This window comes from Ammospiza caudacuta, chromosome 3 (genome assembly GCF_027887145.1).
Source record: "Ammospiza caudacuta isolate bAmmCau1 chromosome 3, bAmmCau1.pri, whole genome shotgun sequence".
Taxonomy (NCBI): Eukaryota; Metazoa; Chordata; class Aves; order Passeriformes; family Passerellidae; genus Ammospiza; species Ammospiza caudacuta.
This window is the reverse complement of record NC_080595.1, coordinates 90728732-90750893: the sequence shown is the minus strand read 5'-3', so window position 1 is coordinate 90750893 and position 22162 is coordinate 90728732. Positions and strand designations below refer to the sequence as shown.

The following is a 22162-nucleotide window of genomic DNA, read 5'->3' as shown; positions in this document are numbered from 1 at the left end:
CTAAAATGAACAACTGAGCCCTCTGAAGCATTATCACAAATTAGAGAGATTTTGCTTTGCAATTTAAGCTTCTACTCATTCATGATAATTTTAACACCTAAGAGAAGTTTTGAACCAGAATATTATCTTCAAAATTCCATTTGATATTTCCATTGAATTGAAAAGCAGTGATTAGGCAAAATGAGCTAGTTCTGCTCAATCAAATAAACCATGTCTATCTAATAAAATCTTTTCCTATTGCACAATACTTCAAAAGTATTGTTCCAAAGTGTCATTGAGGGTATGTGGTATCTACTGTTTTGTACTTATCCAAAGAAGCATTTATCCCAACATGAAGGAATTAAATCCAAATTTGTCATCCTTCAGGTACACATGCACAGAATATTTAATACCTTGTGTTATTATATTATAGCATATAGATATTACTGAAGCATTACCAAATTTTTATTTTACAGAACATAATTTCTTCAAGTTTTCTGAAAACGTATGTGCCCCCCCAGATCCTCACAGAGAGCCTGTTAATGGTTTATAAAAATTGTATATAATTTTTTATCTGCTCCAGGACAAGTGCCATCTGGCTTTGGCAAATTTGACTACATCAAAATAATTCTCAACCTCTTCCTCTACTCAGAAATACTTGTCCTCTTTTGTTTTAATAATTAGTTATAATTCAACTTTTTGGGATGATAAATAAAACAAGGAATCAAGGAAGAAACCGTTTTCTTCTTCATGCCTCATTTGTTTTTTAATAGGCCATAACAGAATCTCAATAGAGGACATTACAAAATATTTTTAGTGAGCCTATCTTCTTCCAAAGCTGAAAAAAACCAAAAGGCACATCAAATCTAAGGAAGTTTTCACATGTGTGCTTTTAAAGACATAACCATTATTTTAGCAGCATTACGACCCTTAACACATAGAACTTCAGGTAAAACTCAATAATCTACTAAATTAAACACAATTTCTTGCACCAAATAACAGAACAACATTCTAGATTTTCCAAATTAACACTGAACTACATTAACTACAGTACAATGGGTCTTAGTTTAAGTCTTTTTGCCAATTAAGATATTTGCCTTCCACATTAGCATAAATATATAAAATTCACACAGATAAGCCTTATGTTTATTTTTAAGACTGGAAGTAATGCTAGGTCTGAGTTCAAATTTCTAAATGATTTTAGCATGATGAAAGCTTAAGAGAGTATACTTTCACATTCCCTGTGCATTGTTATGTATTGTTGTAGCTTTCAGATGAAGAGTCACATGACCTGTAGATGAGTAAGATGAACATAAGTAGCAGAATTTATTTCAGCAGAACAGGGCAGCCTTGAACGTGCCCTACAAAGGAAACCGAAGCTTGCTACCACATAAGTATTAGCCCTTGAAAATTTGGTTTCAGATTAGCCTACATATTCTACTTTAAAATGAAATGTTCTATATAACCTATGGAAAGAAAGCCTATCAAATCATCTTGTCATTAAAAGTACTGGGTAAAAGTGCCACTGACATAAAATCACAACAAAAAAATGAGTAAGAAAAATGTTAGATATTTAAAACAGATATAACATTTTATATGGCTATTTGATTACTTGTAACCATATATATATGATGAAGACAATTCATTAGTTTTTAAAAATATACTGGATTTACCAGCTTTCAAATAATGTACAGGATACAGAGGAAAAACCCCAATTTGAAATTTATTTGATAATAGGGACAAGAACCAACTTACATTTAATTAAAAATGAAATGCTTAAGCCATAATTAATAAAAATCAATTATTTCATCATAGAGAATCACAGGAGTAAGTGTAATACAAGATTTTAATTTTGTACCACGAAACTTGCATTATTAGGGAAAACACAACTTCTCTTACATTATTGATTCCTTCCATTTTTAAGTGAGTTCATTCAAGCTGTCAAACTTGAGGTCCTACTTGCCTGCACTTTGTGTAAATCTATGGAAATAACATACTTTGGTGAAATTAGGGAAATCCATTTCATCAGGTCCAGCATGTCAGTAGTAAGCTTGCTGTATGCCCTCCTTGCTGCCCCAAGATCTTGAACTCCAACATTTCATGGTCACTGCAGTCTAGGCTGTCCTTGTGCTCCACATTCCTCACCAGTACCTCCTTCTTGGGGAGACCAACATGGGACCTCTACTTCATGGCTCATCTATCACTTGGAGCAGAAGGTTGTCCTTTATGGCTGTACATTTATACCTGTATGACATGCAGCTGCATTCACTGGTTTTTTAAACTGTGTCAGAAATTATGCACTCCATATATTAAAATACAGGTGTAATGAACTCAAAATGGCAGCTCACAGTTCAGCTGCTTATTACTCACATGTATAGGCACAGTCATGGTTCAACATTCCCACTGGATTTCATAAGTCTGATAGCAATTTTGTTGAGCCCTTTAAGTTAATAATTAGTTTTATATAATTAATTGATGCACTACTACAGAATTTTTTAGGGAAGATAAATTACTAAAATACACAATTATAGTTACAAATATTCAACTCCATGTAAAGTTTGACAAAGCTAAAAATATCAAAATCTGAAAATTATTCCAATGTAAGTTAGGAGCACCTTTCAGAGAAATTCCTGAGATTTAATATTTTAGAACGATTTACATAAAAATACTTTATGCTAAATCAACTCGAAAATGCTTCAATATGAAAAATGCTCTTAAAATGATAATTAAAAATTAAGATCAGTTCCATATAAAAAAGTAATGGTTGAAAAGGATGCTTACATTGAAACTCTCGCAGGTCTTATTTTATGGCACAAGTTACACATTGCTAACTCAAATATTTTTTTCCACTAGAGATTTTATGATCCTAACTGCAATTTTGGTAACAATTTTCACTTGTGAAATAAAAATAATTTGAACAAGGGAACCTATGATGAGACCATGGTTTCTTAAACAGATTTTGAATAGCAAAAGAAGGTTAGGAGACTGAGAGTATTTTCTTCTTTTGGTGTGTTTCTGAAGTATTTTTCCTTTTGGAATGGCAGTTCATTTTGCAATTTAATTGCATTAGCATATCTAATGCAGTATTATGTCTTTTGATTTTCCAGCTCTATGTAGTAACTTACCAGCAGTGTGAGCACAGTCATTTATACTGTTGTAGGATTTTTCATGCTGTGGCAGCCTGCTCACATCATCAGCATCTAGAGCTTCTCCAGAGTCATCTTTTTCACCACCTGATATATTTAATGGTATGCTTCCTGGATGTTTAGCTGATTTGATTTTTTGCTTTACTGGAAAATCATTTACTGAAATATACATCTTCCTATTTATCTTAGTAGTGTTATGTGGCTCACAGAAACTCACATCATGTAGGTCCATGCTTGTAGAAGAGTCTTTGCAACAAACTTCAGGAGGATTCTGTGATTCCTTTGGTACTTGTATCTGTACTTCATTTTCATTTGAATTACATGATGAAAAGTAGTCTTCATATGAAGCCTCTTCAGGGCAATAAGACTTGCTATAAGTAGTAATTTCTTGCAAGAACCCCATAGAGTCTGATGCACCCAGTTCTGAGGTAGCCAGCTTCAAACTTGGTAATGTTTGTAGTTTCTTTCTCTTCTTGTCTTCAAGAACAGAATCATTTCTGTCAGCAGGGAAGCTTTTATTCAGTGAATATTCATTTAAGTCTCCACTATTCACAGGCAAATTAGAGAGACTGTCAATCAAAGCAGGAACAGTACTTAATTGGACTATTGTTTTGGAAGGAGTAATATGACCAAAGCCCTCAAGAAGAGAACTTTCATTTGCAATTGAAGTAGTCTTGCTCTTGTTCTTTTGATTTTTCTTTGGAAAATTTAAATGTTTTTCTCCTAAATCCAATCTGTCATCCAAAGTAGGCTGTATATTCTGGTTCTTTGTTAAACTTCTGGTACGTTGTTTTGGTGTTAATCTCTTCTCCTCATTGCCATGTGATGGAGAGTTCACTGATGTGCTCATGGAAACATGAATATCAGTCCAAGAACAGGCATGTTCTGCTGCCTTGGTTCTCGGTCTCTTTAGCGGCTCAGTTCTCCAAAGATAATCACAACTGGAGTTCAAGCAGTCTTCCATTTGTTCTTCTGCAAAACAAAAAAAGTGGCAATATAAATGTATTGAACAAAACAGAAAGAGTATCAATTTCTTAGTGAAATATATATGGAATTCCTGAACTGGAAAAAATAATCAGCCGCTTCTCTGGATATTATATGGCAAGTCAACAAAAACTGAACAGAAAATGGATTAGAAACAAAGCACATTCTATGCTGACAAAAACCTACAGTTCTAGTTATTGTATCCCCTAACCTGGTCCTAAGCACCCACAAGTCCCATTCTGCTTTCTTGAAATAAGGCAACAGAGTAACTCGTTATTCCTCTTGCATTTGTAGAGAAAGCAAGATTATATGCTGACAAAGTTAGCTTTAATAACAGTGGAAACTTAATAATAATTTTTCTACCACAGCATTAGTACTACCTTGAAGATTTTGCAGGTAAGATGGATTTAAATACAACACCATACTATCGTGTCGCATACATTAAAACTATGTATTAAACATAATAAGAACGTGGATAGACTTATTTCTTGTAGCTAGTCTTATGAAATTAATTTGTGTTAGGTGTTACACAGAATCTATTCATAACTCTTCACAATAAATTCCTCCAAAACAAGTTAATGTACAATTAACCTCAACATACATTTTTTAAAATCCTGTTGTTCTACAAGATGATTGCAATAGAAGCTTTTGCTAAAGCTTCACAGAATACTCATTCTTTAAGTTCTTGATGTTATTTGCTTACTAGATATAGATAATATTTTTAAACATATAGTGTAGCTAACTGTATTAAGAAAAATAAAACACAGACAAATTTCACATGGTATGATCAGTATCTCATACTGATAACTGACAAAGTCAGCTTCAATCCTCAAATTAACCGAGCTTCTTGAACTTTCTAAACCTTTATTAACCAATCTCATATATCTCTTAGACACAAACATAGGGGACACTGTCACAGAGCACTGGAGATGGAAGCTACACTGAATGCTGTCATGGGAATTGGTGGTCCTAATGTAAAATTGCATTGTGCAGTTGCAAAGCTGAAGGGACATATGCAAGGAAAGCTCTCAAATCACAATGTTCTACCTCATCAGCACACAACTAATCTACTAAAGTAAATGAGTTTGCTGGCAGAGCTATGCTACTCCCAGTATTCAACTATCACTTCTCACTAATATTGCTAATTATGAAGACATAACAAGCTGTCATAGGCTGCAAGACACCCACAGTGTTCTTAGGTCAGCCAACATGACAGAACTCCTGGCTCATTCAATAAAATAAAACACCTCAAAATAGCACGTGGTATAGCTTACTGTTGAGGGAGAATGGAGAGCAGGCAAACTGCTCTAGTGGGCCTTATTACAAATTCTAAAGACTCCCTTCTCCTCACTTTTCTACTGAGATCAAGGCCAGCATCTGACTTGAGCTCTTTGCCCCTGTGACTGAGAGATGACATGAGGTCTGAAGCACAAACCTACTGCATACCTAATCAATACTATTAAGATATTCACTGATGTAGCTCAACAGACATAACAATCTCCTCCCTGCTAATACACCAAAACACAGGAACAAACTCCTAATTGATGAGAATAATTTTATGAGGTTCTTACGTTACTAACAAATTATCTTAATCCATCTTAAACCATAAAACCTTAAAAAAGCTGATGTATTTTTACTTGTGTTATTTCTTCAAACTTGATCACTTAATCTGAAAAACACATTAAGCTAACTTTCAAATTCATGCTTTTCAACTGAAAAGTTGGAAGACATTTCAGTTCTTTGAGGTCTTATCCTCATTCAGATCTCTTTTAAGCTTCCCACATCACACTCTTTGGTCAGCACTCTGTGTTCTATATATGATCACTGTTAAGAGCAGAGAAGATTAATACCATGTAGGACAGAAAGATATTAATAGGGAATGGTATGAGTAGAGAGAAGGAAGTGAGGCAAGCAATACAGCTGTAAGGCAGAGCATTTACCTATTGGTATCCTCATGCTCTATTTTTCTTGACTTCTTAGTACAACATGCTTTCTTTAGTAAGCAAAAACTAAGATAATTCAGCTTTTAATATAAAAGATCGAGAAAATGGATGCAGTTCTCATTTGAGTATACCATATTTCCAAAGTAAGATATAAAGGCCATGTACTATTTTTAATTTCTGTAAATATATTAAGTAGTGTTAGTTACCAGGTAGCAGCTCATCTTCTGAATTAGTTAAGATGCAAGTAGAAAGTGGGCAGTCTCCTGGTGAAGTACTTGGAAGTGTTTGAGTCATTTGTGAAGCTAGGAGTAAAAAAAAACTATTAGATATTTGTAAGCACTTTTTCTAGGTAACTCAGCAGCACATTTTTCTGAATCTAAAGAATAATGTAAAACTATTTAGAAATTATTACTGATATTTCTAAAGCCTGTTGAGGGATTTTACTAAAGAATCTGTGAAGTCTTGCAATTGGCAATCACTGTCTTAATACAGCAGAAATGTTTTTAATGTTTGAAGGTTTACCTTAAAATTTGGAGAGAAAATAAATACAAGCCTCACTAAAATAAACTGAGATTTAATTTTTCATCCATTTGAATTATTGCTTCTTTACTTTCATAATTGTTTTTGAAATTAGAAATTGACAATATAGGTGACAAGCACATCTTAAAACTTCAAATACTACAGATGCTGCCCCACCAAAAGATGTTCTACATTCAACATTTTTATAGTAATTGGCAAAACCTACTGACTTAGATCTAAGTATTTTCTCAGTAAGGCAATGCAAACACTAAAAAAATCTGCAAAATACAATCTAGATATAATTAATTAGAATATCCATTTTAAAATTGACTAGATTTATTTAATTAGGTTATTCACATTTATTTACTTTTTAAGCTCTGTTCCTCAGTACCTGGACAGATATCTCATCAGTTCTGGAGTCCTTTTTAAACTGTTGATATGGGAGATAAGGAAATAATATTTAGAGTTTCACTGTCAAGTTTAAGTAAGAGGTGACAATATCAATTGACATGGCTAGAAAGTCTAGCATAAACATTAGCCCTCCTGAGCAGCCTAGTGATTAAAAAATTATTTTGCAATCAACGTGTTCCAAACATGCAATCAAGAAAAAAATTCTAAAGGTGAGAGCACTGGTGCATGAAAAAGTCAGCAATAAAACCAGCAGCCATTTGTGCATACTCATAACTTAGTAAAATTCAGCTTCTTACCAGTAGGAGAAAGATTCTCTCTTTTTTCCTTCATATCCTTTATTCTTCTTTCCATTTCATTGCATTGGTCTTTTATCTTATTAACAGGGCTGTATATAAGTGAACCATTGTCTTCAAATAATAAAACTGGTACATCTGCATCTGCACAAAGAAATTGTATTTATATATTAATATTTGAATGCTGTAACAGCCTGAGATGAAGTTTCTTTCTTAAAAAAAAAAAAAGACTTGGCAAAAAAAAGTTTTCTTAGATCAAGATCATTACAGATACCTTAACACAACAGAACTGCAAAGAACTCAGTAAAAATGACATCAACTTAATTTCTCATGGTAAGATGCAAAAAGCTCACAAAAACCCCAACCAACAAACACCAAAACCCCAACAAGTGCTTTAAAAAAATTTCACATCTTAGTAAAAAATATTCTTACCAGTATTAACTGCAGTCTTCTGTAGAGCTAACTCTTTAGCCATTTGGTTCAGTCTTTTTTGAAGCTTTTTATTATTTTCTGGAGTTTTTTCAACATAGTCTTTTGGCTGCATACATTTGTGCTACAAGACAGACAAAACTCTTAAGTATATGTACAAAACGGCCAAAATAATGACACCCCCTATTTTGCCTACTGCTTTGTCACAGTATTTATTATTGGTATTTATGCCGCTTATCACCTGAGAGTGACAGATAATCACAGAAATTAGCATTTTGCAAAGGAAACTTTAATATTAAATAAGAAAGAAGGTAATAGACTTTGTTTTTTGCTTGCACTAAAGATTTAGAGGTAGTTTTAAAAAATATTTGTTACAACTCTGTAAAACATAAGCCACATAGTACTTCTGGTTTTTTGCTTAGTCAGCATGATATAATTTGAATTTAGATCTTAATATTTTTAATTACCAATACAAAAACTTGATTTATACTTTCTTCACATGATCACAGCAATAGACTGTCTTTAAACTCTTACTGAGATGGACAGGTAGAGTTTACAGAATGTTCTGAAAATATTTCAAATGCTTGAGGTCAAAAAGTCAAGTTCAAACTTTAAAGTTTTTTATTCTAGGCCCATTTAAAAAAACACATACTTTTTTGATTGGTAGTAGAAATCCTTCATTAGTGTCTACTGCAGGAAATAGGGATTCATCAACATGGGCTCCAGTTTCTCGACACCTGTACAGTAAATTAGAGAAGGTTTGGTGGGTTTTTATTCTCTTGGTTTTGTTTGAAGAATGAGAACCTTTATTACAAGAAGAGTTGTCTGAGCCCTGTAATAATGCAATAATGAAACACCAATCCTTTCTAAGTGTGTAACATTAGGTTAAGTACTGTAATGTTACCCCTTCCCCTGACAAACATGCGATCCAAATTTTGGGCCAATGACGCCCCCAAAGTGCTGTTGTGGAAGGGCAAGATGCCCACGGATGTTGTTTTCCACACCTTTGCAAGCTGCAGGCCTGCGCTGGCAGCAGCCGCTCGCGTGGCTCTGGTGACACCTAGCGATGGAAGCGCTACACGGTGTGAGCCTGCACAGTTACAGCCTCATCCTTGCTCGCCTTGGAACGGACGAGAGAGACAAACCACTGCAGGTATTTGTCAAACTCACTGCATTTACAGTTCTCAGGAGCATCAAAGAGAGAGATTCACCAGCTGGACTTCAGTGACTGTTATTAAATTCTGGATAATAATCAGCAGAGATGTAGATTATATGAAAAATTACATTAATTCAGAGATTTCATTGATTCAGAGAAACAAAACAGAAGAAAATTTTAGTATTAAATCCATGAATCTTTTACTTTGCAGACAAATCTGAATGCAAATGTTTTATATAACTTATTTGTGGGATGAGTTATCCTACTAAGAAAACACATGTAGAGCTTCACAATTACGCATTTGATGTGGAAGTATTAAGTGTGCCTAATTTGGGCAGATTGTAGCTATTCCATTTTATATGGGGTTTTGTTCCTGGGTTTTGATTTATTTTTAGACTGCTCACTTAAGTATTTGTGTTAAAGAAGTAATAAAAAACTTTTTCGCAGTGATCCCAAAGCTGTCACCCAATTTGCATTACACTTTAAATTCTTTTACATGACAACAAGTCCATGACCTTTGTTTGCTATTTTTAAAGTTAGACACATCTATCATTCTTAGAAGAAAAAAAAGCAAAAGCAAACAATAGTTTTAAAATTTAAAATAACTTTACTCAGCAGTTATAAATTTTTCAGATTTTTAATTTTCATCTTAAAGAGTTGTCTTCTCAAATTACTTCCTAAACTGTAGAACTGCATACAGTTTAGGCTCAAATAGATGCTCATATTATAGAGCAGAAGCTTCCAATAAAAGTTTGAGGCAAAACATTGGAAAGAGCATTAGAAATCCAGTAAGAATTCAACAAGGCAATGATCACTAAATACTGCACAAACCCTTCAAATGTTTCAGACTTTTATGGAGAAAACCAAGTATTACAGCACTTTTCAGCTCATTGGGCATATTCCTCTGAGAGGCTCAAGCACTGCTCAGGGGAAGGTAACACTGGGGTGGGTACAGGTTTAACAGGCTGGAAGTAGGGGTTCGCCAGCTGTTAAGTGTGAGAGTATTTCCCACAAAGAAGAAGAATCAGGAAATTCCTTGTCTGGTATTTTCAGAGCTCCAACATCAAAAAAGTAGCATCCAGATTAAATATCATAAACTGCAGCACCCTGCAGGGTCCTCCAATATCAAGATTCCCAAGACCATGTAAGAACATAAAAATGAAGCCAAACATTCCCAGTTTACTGAGTTCCACAGATTTCTGGTTGTCAGATGGTAAGAGGCAATACTATACTTGGGTTTTGATAAAATGAAATGTTTAATTGCTTCAGTAATTGTTTTACCCCGTGTAAATCTTTGCTCACTATGATTTTGCAACAAGGAGTTCTACAGCCTAACCCTGTTACTGAAACTCATAATTTGCTGTTTTTTCTGATTCTATCTCCACATGTATTGATGTAATGCTTTCCAACTTTTCTACTGGAAAGGAAATAGATTCATTTCCCATTCAGCCTCTCTACACAAACTTTTGTGTTCACAGTAGTCTCCCATCCTCACTCCTCTTCCATACTGAAGCATTCTTTTCTTACAAGATGTGATTGAAGAGACAACTATTTTATAACTTCAGTCAAGCTCATTGCCATCCTCTGGCAACATTCCAAATATAACTATGATAAAATGCTGTCATTCCACTATATGAAGTTTTATGTTCTATTTAATTTGATTTTTGACTACTGCTGAGGTAACAATGCTATGAAAATGTCTACTGCAAGTATCAAAATGCAATGATCACCTTTTTGATATGCTTAAGAAGACTGCTTTAAACAGCCTTCTTGACACCAGCAAGAATTTTATTCCCTTCAGTCTTAGCTTCTTAACAGATTTTTTCCATTTTAAGTAGACTCCTTTTTAAATTTAAGCATTGCCATAGAATTTCTTGGGTTTGGTGTTCCAGTATGAATACTTATACTGTAGACATACTTATGAAAAGGTTCTTTGATACAGTTTGAACAGCAATCCACAAACCAATTAAGACCAAGCAATAACTAACATACTTGGTTTTGCACTGCACTCCTACAGGAGTCACCAACCCCCAGTCTACACCAGAAAGATGATACATACTATTACCTTGTTGAGATAACATTTCACAGCTTTTCTGACCATTTTGAGAATGTTCCACTTGTTACTGAATGAAGCAGCTAGTTAATCAAGCCAGCTTTTTTAGCAATGAACTTCAATTCATAGGAACTCTGCATGATTTGCCTACATAAATTATCAGGTTTAAACTAAGTTTCCATTCACACAGGACCATAATTTTATGGGTACATATTATTCAGTCCTTCCTATTTACATTGTTCCAGGATTCAATAAACTATCTTCTATCTTCTGCCTACCAGTGTCTGGGACATGGATGTACTAGACATGTAATGTAGTCAGGCACTCTGGTTCTCTAATTATAAAAACCTGAAAATTTGTATGTATACTACCACAGACTCATTTTAATTTTGTACTGTCTGTGCCTCATTTGAATAACCCATGAACAGTAGGAATATTCATTACTATCTCTTATACAAGTTACAGTGCTCTTGACCTACATTTTGCTCAAGGATATGATATTCTCATGAATTCTGCTTAGAGCATACACCAATCTAAGCTGTATGTTCTTCTGTACCCTTTGGCATTTACTTTAAACTAAGGAGCAGAAGAAAAAGATTATAGAGAAGTTCAACGATAATTCACAGCTTGAGTCCTCCTCTGAAATAAAATACATCTATTTTAGATGACTCCCCAAGTTCCAACAAACTTCATCTTCTAAGTCATGTACCAAGACCTTGCTTTGGTCAGAAAATTATAACAGGAATACTTAAAAGATACCAGGAAGATACTAGCCTTCACTTTCCTACCAAACAATCTAAGTTTTCCCTGTAGATGCTTTCTCTTGTCTTCCTTTGTTGCTGTCATCCAGCAAAACTTAAAGTTCCTTGAGGCTTTTACACCTGGATTTCAAAACTCCATGATGTCCCCTACAGTATCACATATCCAGCTGTTTCTATGCCTCAGCTTTCTACGGTGTTCATCCACTCAATGCCTTCCAGCAGTGCAGAGGAGAATCTTTTGGTGGAACTGCGATCACAGAGAGAATATTTCTGTATGACATGTCCTAGACTCTCCCCTGTAAGGCACTCTCATTCTTCCATTGCTGGTGGTACTCATCTGGACTTTTATGAGATCCTTTTTACTACAGCACATCCAAATCACCAATAATTTATAGTTCATGTGGCTAAGATTTCAAATTCTGTATTTATACACTTAGCCACATGAAGAGTATATTCAATTTTACAACAGTATTGAAATCATCATCACTGTCACACATTCAAATAGCACCAGGTCCCTGAAAGACATTTTCACATAAATAAAATTTTGCATCACCCTCATTTTCAAGAACTTGAGGTATTTCTTCTTTGGTGTTAAAGCTGGCTGGATTGTGTGACTGTAACTTCTACATCTGACATACTTTAAAAAAAAAGAAAACCCCTCTGTCTGCAGATTTGCATGAATTTATTTTTTGGCTAGGGACTTGCATCATAAGTTTCCAGGCTGTACTGGCATACATTTAGGTGTCTGTAGGGCATAGATTTGTGCTCCCCTTTAAAAAAAAAAAAAAAAAAAAAAAAAAAAAAAAAAAAACCACAAAAAAAAAAACCACAAAAAAAAAAAACAAAAACCACCAAGCCCAAAATATTTGCACTTAGCAAATGCCAAAGGACTGGTTGCACAGATGAAATTTTTCTTCAATTTTTTAAAAAACAAATTGAACTTTTTCCATATGGTAGAAGAGACTTTTCATGAAGTTTTGCTCTGAACTTGCCAAATATCTTAAAAACCAGAATACATATGGATCTTTTTCTTTCTTGCTAGGATTTATTCTGTTTACAAGATTTAACTACAGAAACAGTACAATGCCCTTGATGAAATGTACTTTTACATATGAAAATGGAAGAATTGTATTCAATGTAAGTATGGCCTTCACTGTCTATACATGCCACCTGAGAGCACAGGAATAGAACTTTTAACAAATGTACTATGAAACTAGTTCACCACATTTATTTTTTAAGAGTTTATATTTTACCTTTTTGTGTAAGTCACATGCTTTATAATAGGAATAATGTCACAGAAAAGTTTTCATTTACTCACTGATTTATCACATTTATTTCAAGTACATTAATAAAACTGTTACTGTATTTATTTTTTTCAATTTAAGAATACTAGAAAATTATTATTATTAAAATATTATCTCTGAAGTAGGCCACATTCATTATAACCACAAGTACTCACTTTTCCACCCAGAGTACAGAAACTATTTTTACACCGATGTTCTGTGCTTTCTTCCATGTAGTCAAACGTCCATCTTTGAAGACTACATGGGTGACGTGCTTGTTCAAAGTTTTTGAAACCTGCAGAAATACACAGAGAGCTGATATTAAAGTCTGATAATTGGAAAATGCTAATGAAATCAGCTAGTGTAGCCCATTTTTAGTGTATACACCACTAGCATAAAAATTTATTCTAAACATTATGTTAAGGACCCTTTTGATCTTTCCCAACTTCACAAGAAGCCTCAAGCAATCAAAACTCCAGTCTCATTAGGCAAGCTAATGCAGGCTACAGGGATGGAATAGCCCTTTGTTTTCAGTCTCCTCTAGGTTACCATTTTCAGCTCCCTACTCTAGATGTATCACTAATTTTGCAACATTTTAACTTATATAGTGCAACATAATTTCTCATGCAACCACCAGGGTAGAAAGCAGATGCCAGTCCCCAAAGAAATAACAAAACATCTTTTAGGCAAAAGAACTCAGACTAAAAGCTAACCTCACTTTTTAAACTACATTTTCATCCATAAAAATCACTTTTAGTTTTGAGGGAAAGGCTGTTTACAAACAAAACTTATATGGAAATGCTTTAAAAATGGGAAATACAGAAAATTAAAAGTCAGCACAGATGATCAAATTTTCAATTATCAGCCTCCATTAGCAAGTGATGCTTTCAGTTCTAGATACTCCATTTTTCACAAACAAGGCTTTTATTGTGGAGACCAAGCACCCCGCACAGAACTGCTTGATCAGTTGTGATTGTTGATGTGGTTACATCAATAGAACTCTGTTTTTACTGCAGCATCTCCCCAGCCAAATAGAAATAGCTCCATAACTTTCTCTTGTGCCCTCAGTTGCATCATTATACTTTGCCTACAACATGCTGGATGTGTATTTAGCTTTAAGAAAACTATTTAGCTTTTCCAAACATGGCTGGTGACAAGCTGATTATGATTTAGAAGACAAAATCCCAGGATATTTCAGTATCTAGGTATAAAATGATCCATTAGTCTCTTACAGAATAAATTATTACTCCAGATGCAATTGCTTACTCACTTCTGCCAGTATCTGCTCACATGTCCTAAGGATGCTTGATGTAGCTTTGTCTCCAAATTATGGAGGAGCACCATCTTACACCTCCCTCTCACCTTTCCCACCTCCTCCCCTTACCCTGTGCATCTTCTGCTGCTCAGCTGAACTTTGAGATGTCAGAATCAACAATCTAGCAAAAAACTAATTTAGAATTTAATTTCCTGGCACAGTGAACCAAGCCAGCTAAGTACCACGTGCTCAGCCAAGAACAGGGAAGTGCCTGGAATAAGGAAGGGGCATGACCATCCCTATTCAGTCATAAGAATATACTAAAAAGGCTCATCTGTATCATCTGCCTGCACCATATTTGGTTATTTTGACACATTTGAAGAATTTTGAAGCCTTATGCTTCTGCCATATTTTCTGTGAGAAAAAAAAGTCTTACATCATAAGAATAGAATTACACAGGTCTGACAGTACAGCACAGAAATATTTGTTTTACTCGAGTTATTTACTTAGAGTTGCGTTTGCTTTAGTAACAAAACCAGTTACTCTGTTTTGTCACACTCACTCAGCTTACTTCATACAGAAAGAGAGGATTTGGGGAGAGCTGCAAGATTTCCTAAATTACAGTAAAATACATCCACACATGCCCATTTTAAAGAGCACTGGGAGTCCACACAAGAATTTTTTTAGAATAAAAAAAATCTAGGCAATAAAAATCTCCATTAACCAATGACAATGTGCTAGAAGGGAAGATGCCAGTTTGACTTTGGTATCTGGTTGAAATGTTACAGCTGGCAATTAAACATCTTATGCACCTACAAGTCAACTATATCTGGTATGGAAAAAAAATCATTGAGACATATACTGAAACTTTTAAGATGTATTTTTACCAGCACTTTCTGGAACTGATACAAATTTGGGGAGAGTGAATGGAAGAATAAAATGTCATGGTACTTGGGTTAGGAAACATTGTACTAACAACAGAGCAGCTGATTACATGTTGATGAAAACAAAACAAAGTAAGATACATGCTTGTAAACCACAGGTTTTCAAGACTTAGATTTACTTTGCACACAGTCTGTGGCAAGCCAAATACTTCCCACAAGAAGCATGATATCACATTAATATGCAAAGAGGTCTGTAGATGTAGAAAGGCTTTAAATGCATTTCCCATCTGTCACCAGCAAGAATATTACAGCACACTGGTCTATTCTCAGGTCTCTGATTTTCTGCCTTCTTGCCCTTTAAACACTCATACTAAAAAGAAATATATGTGACAAGTAGAACAAGCAAGCTAATTTATAATTAAGATCTTTCCTATTCCATTTATTTTAAAATAGTTCTCTTACTTTTGCTCCCATATCAAGAAGCTGCTGTTCGAAGGTTTTTGAGTAATTTTCTGTTCTGTTAGATGACCAAACTTCTACAAAGGCAGAAACACCTGGATCAGAAGACAGAAAACAACAACTAATGAAGTATATACCATGGTAAATCTTGTTAAATTGCCTCCTTCCAATAAAAGTTTATTTTATACATACTGCATTCAGTTGCAAATACAGCTTTTAGTAAACTGAGCATCAGACTTCAGCTGCAAAATTTTTTTTAGTGTATTTATGTCCCCTAAATTAATTGTAATGGAAATAACTTAGAAGTCTGACATTAGCTAACTTTCTACTTCATCTATTTAAAACACACTACCAGCTTAACAAGCAATACATTATCTTTACATGACTGCTCACTCTTACCATTACTTAATCACTTTTAATCTTCAGATTAGTTAAAAATTTGAAAACCAGTTGATACAACACAACTTCTAGAACAAATAGAAAACCATAATAGAATTACTCCTTGCCCGAACTCCCAGGAAATTTTGCAGAAATATTACTTAACAATTTCCAATTGACTTCAATTTCCATTTTATTTATATTGAAAGACCCAAAATTACATACATATAACAGAGGCTAATAAAATCACATATCAGTTGCCATATGCAACTTGAGATATTAAGATTTAATTAGCTTGCTTCATTAAGCAGATTAATAAACTCTTCAAGGAATCAAGTCATCCTTGCTTGAGAATATCTTCAAGCAACCAACCGAAGACAGAAGCACTGAAAAGTAGGGATAAACAAATAAAACTCATAACAATCCCTTCATTAATTTTACATAGGACAGGCACCAAAGTGACCTGCAGTTCCACTGGCCATGCCACTTTCCCATATTGAATGGCAAATAAGGAAAATTCCAAAAATTGGAGAAATGGCAGTTCACCAAAAACAACTTCAGACAAAGGCCAGACAAGTCTAAGAACTCAGGAATAAAATCAAGAGTTTAATTTTGAAAGGGTCATCCTTAGTGAATATTGCTTAATTATCTTAGCTACTAAGATAATTAAGCATATCCTTCTGATTAATTATTATGTAGTCTCATCTGTCTTCTTTCTAAACGAAAACCAGAATAATGCTCCAATTATTCTTAACAATAGGTGTACTCTTATAAAGAGTAAAGTATTTTTACAATTACTAGAAATATTTTTGAAATACAAGAGAAATGTGAAACAAAGCACTTCCTCGTGCAAAGCACTGGGAAAAATCTTATTATCAGTACTATGAATTCAGATATAAATGGGAATTTAAGACAAGTCTACTCCAATGTGCTTTTAACTGTGTTCATTCTGCTACCAGACTGGGGCAGATTCTGCCAGAGTTGCTTTCTTCCTTGATAGTTCAGTTGTGAAAAAAAAGCACTTGAATTTGAAAAGATAGTAACTTCCTCTTATATCAAATATTTTAGAACTTTCATAGCTAAAATTGTCCTGGAAAAACACATCAGAACATTTCAGTAAAGGTCTGGAACTAACTAGGAACTTAAAGGGATGCTACTTCAAAACTCCATGCCCTTGCAATAGGATCAAAGGAGCATTTTACATACATAATAATTAGTCAGTTTTAGCTAATCGAATATATTCCAGCGAACGGCAAAGCTTTTTGCAGGTTTTGTACAGTGGATGAAAAGGAAAACCAGGAAGTGCTTTGCGCTTTTTTGAACTAAAAGATCTCTGAGTAGAGATCGGTTCTTGTAAACGTCAGCCTTAGAAGTTCTCAGAGAAGGAGGTGATCGCAGAGGAAAATGGCCATGAGAGGGCAACTTAGCGAGGCAGAAATTTTGATATGCAGAAGAAAGCCACGACTGACCGGACTAGGAAGGACAGAGGGGTCGGGGTCAGTGCCCCACGGGGAGCACCCTGCAGTGTCACCCGAGCGGAGGGAGGCGGCCGGGCCCGCGCCCGGGCACAGCCCGCTCCCACCGGGCCGACCCCCAGGCCCCGCCGCCGGGATCGGGCGGGTTAGCGGCGGGTCAGAGCCGCCCGCGGGGCCTCCACAGCCGCCCGCCACCCGCCCTGCCGGGGAGCGCCGCGCCAAGGGCCGCAAGGAGAAACGGGGCAGGGGCAGCGCGGAGCCCGCGCCGGGAGAAGCCACCGCAGGGCGGCCGAGCCGGTACCTTTCAGTGCGGGCTCCATTGGCAGCACAGCCGGCAGCTCGCAGCGCCCGCCACGGTTCAAACCCGCCCCCGCGCATGGCCCCGCCGCGCCTGCGCACCAGGGCCCTGCCGTGGCCGTGCCGCTGCGGGGCGCGGAGCGGCCGCGGACCCGCGGGCCTGCTCGGAAATGGAGTGTGCTCGGCCCAGCTCCGGCCCTTTCCGGCCCCGGGGAAGGCTTGGCACAACGCATGCTGCTGGAAACAGTGTCACACAAGTAATTAGGTTGGAAAATACTTCTGAGATCATCGAGTCCAGCCTATGACCCAACACTACTCTGTACACTGAGTTCCACATTCAGTCTTTCTGTAAACATCTCCAGGGACAGTGACTCCACCACTTCTCTGGGCAGCCCATTCCAATATCGAATCACCTTTCCCGTTAAAAAACTCGTCCTAATATCCAGCCTAAACTGCCCCTGCTACAGCTTAAAACTATGTCCTCTCATCCTGTCACTAGTTCCTGGGACGAAAGAATGACCCTTAGGTGGCTTCAGCTGCCTTTCTGCAGCTGTAGAGAGCAATGAGGTTCCCCCTGTGCTTCCTCCAGGCTAAACACCCCCAGCTCCCTCAGCTGCTCCTCACAGCCCTTGTGCTCCAGAGCCTTCACCAGCTTTGCTGCCCTTCTATGGACTTGCTCCAGCTCCTCAAAGTTCTTTCTGAATTGAGGGGCCCAGAGCTGGGCACAGAGCTTGGTGACCTCACTGTGCTCAGTACAGGGGGACAGTCTCTGGTCCTGGTCCTGCTGGCCACACTACTGCTGACGGAGGCCAGGATGCCACGAAGTTTTGACAAAGCCAAACACTGAATCCATTTTCTGTGTGACCGTTTGCCATAAGGAGTCCTAAAGAGGCATTCCTGAAGAATTTTAGTTTGTAGGAAAGTCCAGCATCAGAGAACTGCTGGTCTCTCAACTCTCTGGTGGCCCAAACTGCAGCATGTGAAGTGAGAAAACAAATAATAGAAAAAGGCAGCAAAATAGGGGTTAGTAAAGAGCACTGTGAGACAGTATTTACCAAAGCATGTAAAACTGCTTGCAAGCAACTGTGCCATCAGCTATAGCTAGGGAACCCTAATAGGAGCTGGCTGTGGTGCTCGAAGGCTGGAGTGTAGAAAATGTGATACCAGAGGGAAGTTCGAGAAAAAGTCATGGTTTATCCCAGGGAAAAATGATAAAATGTATAATAAAACAAGGGAATTAGTGAGTTTAAGGAGATCCGCTGTGAGAAAGAAGGAGCACATAGAGGAAAATGATGCTGCATAGCTTTATTATGCAACTCACAGAGATCGGGAGTTACTATATAGTTGTGCAAATTGACACTGTTCTGAAATCTTCAATATCTAATGGTAACTTCATAATCTGAAAAATAATATAGCTGACATGGAAAAACAACAGAGATGCAACACAAAGATGCTAAGTGATTTCCATATGAGAAATAGCTATTCAGACAAGGACTTGTCCGCTTGGAAAAGAAATGGTGGAAGAGGGGTATACTAGAGGTCCTTAGAATCACGAGTGTGTCCAGAAGGTGAACATGGAGAGGTATGTTCCCAACAACAGCTAGTTAGGACCAAAAAAGACTACCAGATGGGCTCTTCTCAGAAGACATATTTCCATATTGTGCCTCATGAGGCTGTGGAAGTGTTCAGAGTGCTGGCAAACCACATGGTTTCTGAAGCAAATCCAGCAAATTAATGAAAACCAGTTTAAGACTATCAAAAATGTACAAAATCACCTTTTCCTTAGTAGAGCCTTGAACTGTATATTGCTGAACTCTGAGAAGGTACAGAGAACACTTCATGTTTTTCTTTTTTTTCAGTCATTTTGCACTGGAGAGACAGTGCTGACCTGAAACGGTTTTGATGTGGTCCATTATGCACATTCATACTTTTGTGGACAGACTCAGATCTTGACTCCTAGGAGTCTACCGAGCAGATGGCTTTACTAATGCTTTTTAAGATCTGTTAATCTAGTATGTAACATTTTGGCATTGATACAGTTTGTTTCATTTCCAGGGCATTGGTGATGAACTAGATCTGTGGCAAGTGTTGAGCATATAAGTTCTTGGGTACTCCCTCTGCTGAATGTCTTCCTTTCACTTATTTATTCACTATGTGCATAAAGTAACCAGTCAATCTATGCTTGTTTTTATTTACCTGTCCTTGGTACTTCTGTCAGTATGTTACACAGTTCTTTGCTGGGCAATAATAAAATATTTTTACCAAGGTTCTCAACTGTGCCTCAAGGAAAAGAGAGTTGTGTCTAATGCAGCATCTATAAACATTGATCTGGAGGCAAGTCCAGAAGGGGAGGTAGGGGAGATTTAAACATGCATTGGAAATCTTCAGTAAAATAACCCACAGACTATGTTTGAGCCTTTAGCTGAAAGGTAGTAGCAGGTTTTATAGATGCTAAAGGCAAATGTGCTGAAATGTGCAATTACACCTGCATGTTCTGATTCTAGACAGGTAGAAACAATGAAAAGTAGTAATTGCAAGAAAATGTAATTCATTATCACAGCAGACGAGGACTACTCATGAGAACACTGTGTTTGGGATGCCCACCTTTTTATCACAGAAATGAATACTGAAACTGTCCCACAAATTTACAGGTTTTTCTTCAACAATTGCAGTTTTGACCTTAGGATTTAATTTAGGAACTTAATTCTCAGATGGTGACAAACTTCAGAATTCCTCTGGTATTTAATAGTTGTCTGTTCTTGTGCCAGTATTGTCTTGCTGTCAGTTACTCAGAATTTATCATCCTCTAGTACTTACAGGATGCAACACTGTATTTTTACAGCTGCTATTTTGCCAGTTTGAATATATCAGGGTGTTTTAACTTTCATGCCACAATGAACTTCTGAAAATGACAATGAATGGGGCTTATTAACATTAAGTAAACATAAATGCCTTCTAAATAAGCCTGTTATTTGGCTTGATGATATGTAATGTCATGGTGTCTATAAAGCTAGGAAAATAGCATTAACTGTTATATTGACATGATTTCTCTACAGTCAGTACTTACTAGGACATACAGGTGATAGAATGCTGTACTAGGAAGAAAGAGTTGTACAGGTTAATTATATTGAGAAAGGAAGGAACTGTGAAAGTTACATTTCAGTTGACCTCCTAATCAAAAAGAAGTAATAGTTCAAAAAAGTAAAAACCCTATACACACCTAAATGTTTCCAAGCTATCCAAAAAGTACTGAAAAACTAAAAAAAAAAAAAAAAAAACCTAAAAAAAAAAATCCATCAATGCAATAATTTTCTAGATTTAGGTAAAAACCAAAAAAGAGCTGTATTCTCAAGTGTTGCTTTGGTAATTCAAAAGATTCCTTCTCAGCCAGCCCTTAATTTATTGATGTAAATTGGATGTAAACTTTGGGATGGTAATTGTAAGGCTATATCACAGAGACAAGTTCTCAGACACAGAGTTCAGATGGTGTGCTATGTATTCCTCCCTGGGAGTTGACATTAAGCATATGAAAGATTCCTAGAACAAATAAGAAATTTGCTCTTATTAACTAATGTCTGATTTTCTATATTGATTATTGGGTAGTGTTTGTTTGTTTATTTGGTTGGGTAGATTTATGAACCTCTTTCCAATCTGTGTAAACAACAGCTTTAACTTTTTGTATTTGTTTTTTTAATCTTAAATTTCTAACTGTGAGTTGTGTTCCAGATAAACAGCTGTTTTCCCTAAAGTAGTAAATCCCAGTAATTCAATCTGTGTATTTAAGACCTGAACACTTGTATGAAAACTGGAATTATCATCTCTACAATGCTACTTGACCATCAGAGATGCAGAGGTGGGAAGAAGAGACTGGAGCAGGTACAAACTTGCATTCTGCCTTCATGGAGGAAGCTCCAGAAATCAGCTCTGATTGTCCACATCAACTGTCGTTCTCTACTCTGACAAGGTACAGTTCTTGTTTTCTCTGTTAGGTAAGTCTAACAGTTCTTGTCTGTGTCTGTTTCAGTTTGAATGTTGATTTTTAAAGTAGCATACAAAACTGTGCAGTGTTTTGGCAGCCACGTTCTGTGCCATTAATACTGGACTGACAGATATACTTTACATACTCCACCCTGGGATCCTTTTCTCAGGACTACATAACTATTCTGTGATGAACTAATATTTCCAGCTCATGAGCGTTGGGATTGTAACTGTTTGGTTATTAGTTCCCAATTAATGAAGGAAACCCTTTCGCTGCGCGGCCATTAACCACGCCAGGCTGGCGCCACAGCGCCCCCTGCCGCCGCGGGGGAGTCACCGCACCTGCCCCGCCCACCGGAGCCAGCAGCGCCCCTGCTGGCCATGCCCGGAACTGCACTGAAGGGGAAAGGCTGCGGCCGAGAGGGGGCTGGGACTGGGTCCCTGGTTCTGTTTGGTGTTGCCGCTGTTATTGTTGTGTG

At 36.7% G+C, this 22162-nt stretch overlaps 1 protein-coding gene across 3 annotated transcripts in view; it reads right to left on the bottom strand.

The window, feature by feature from the left end:
- MCPH1 (microcephalin 1) overlaps nucleotides 1–17765 on the bottom strand; it is a 120286-nt gene extending 102521 nt beyond the window's left edge. For 2 of the 3 annotated variants that reach the window (XM_058801626.1, XM_058801628.1), the window contains exons 1-8: nucleotides 17710–17765; nucleotides 15559–15650; nucleotides 13134–13252; nucleotides 8357–8441; nucleotides 7708–7828; nucleotides 7279–7419; nucleotides 6259–6354; nucleotides 3105–4097 (exon numbers count right to left, since the gene is read on the bottom strand). In XM_058801626.1, the coding sequence (XP_058657609.1) occupies nucleotides 3105–4097; nucleotides 6259–6354; nucleotides 7279–7419; nucleotides 7708–7828; nucleotides 8357–8441; nucleotides 13134–13252; nucleotides 15559–15650; nucleotides 17710–17728 (1666 nt within the window). In that variant the 5' untranslated portion in view covers nucleotides 17729–17765. Of the gene's footprint in view, nucleotides 1–3104; nucleotides 4098–6258; nucleotides 6355–7278; nucleotides 7420–7707; nucleotides 7829–8356; nucleotides 8442–13133; nucleotides 13253–15558; nucleotides 15651–17402; nucleotides 17528–17709 lie in introns of those variants that run through there. The other variant, XM_058801627.1, reaches the window with a different exon arrangement.
- Nucleotides 17766–22162: the final 4397 nt, after the last annotated feature.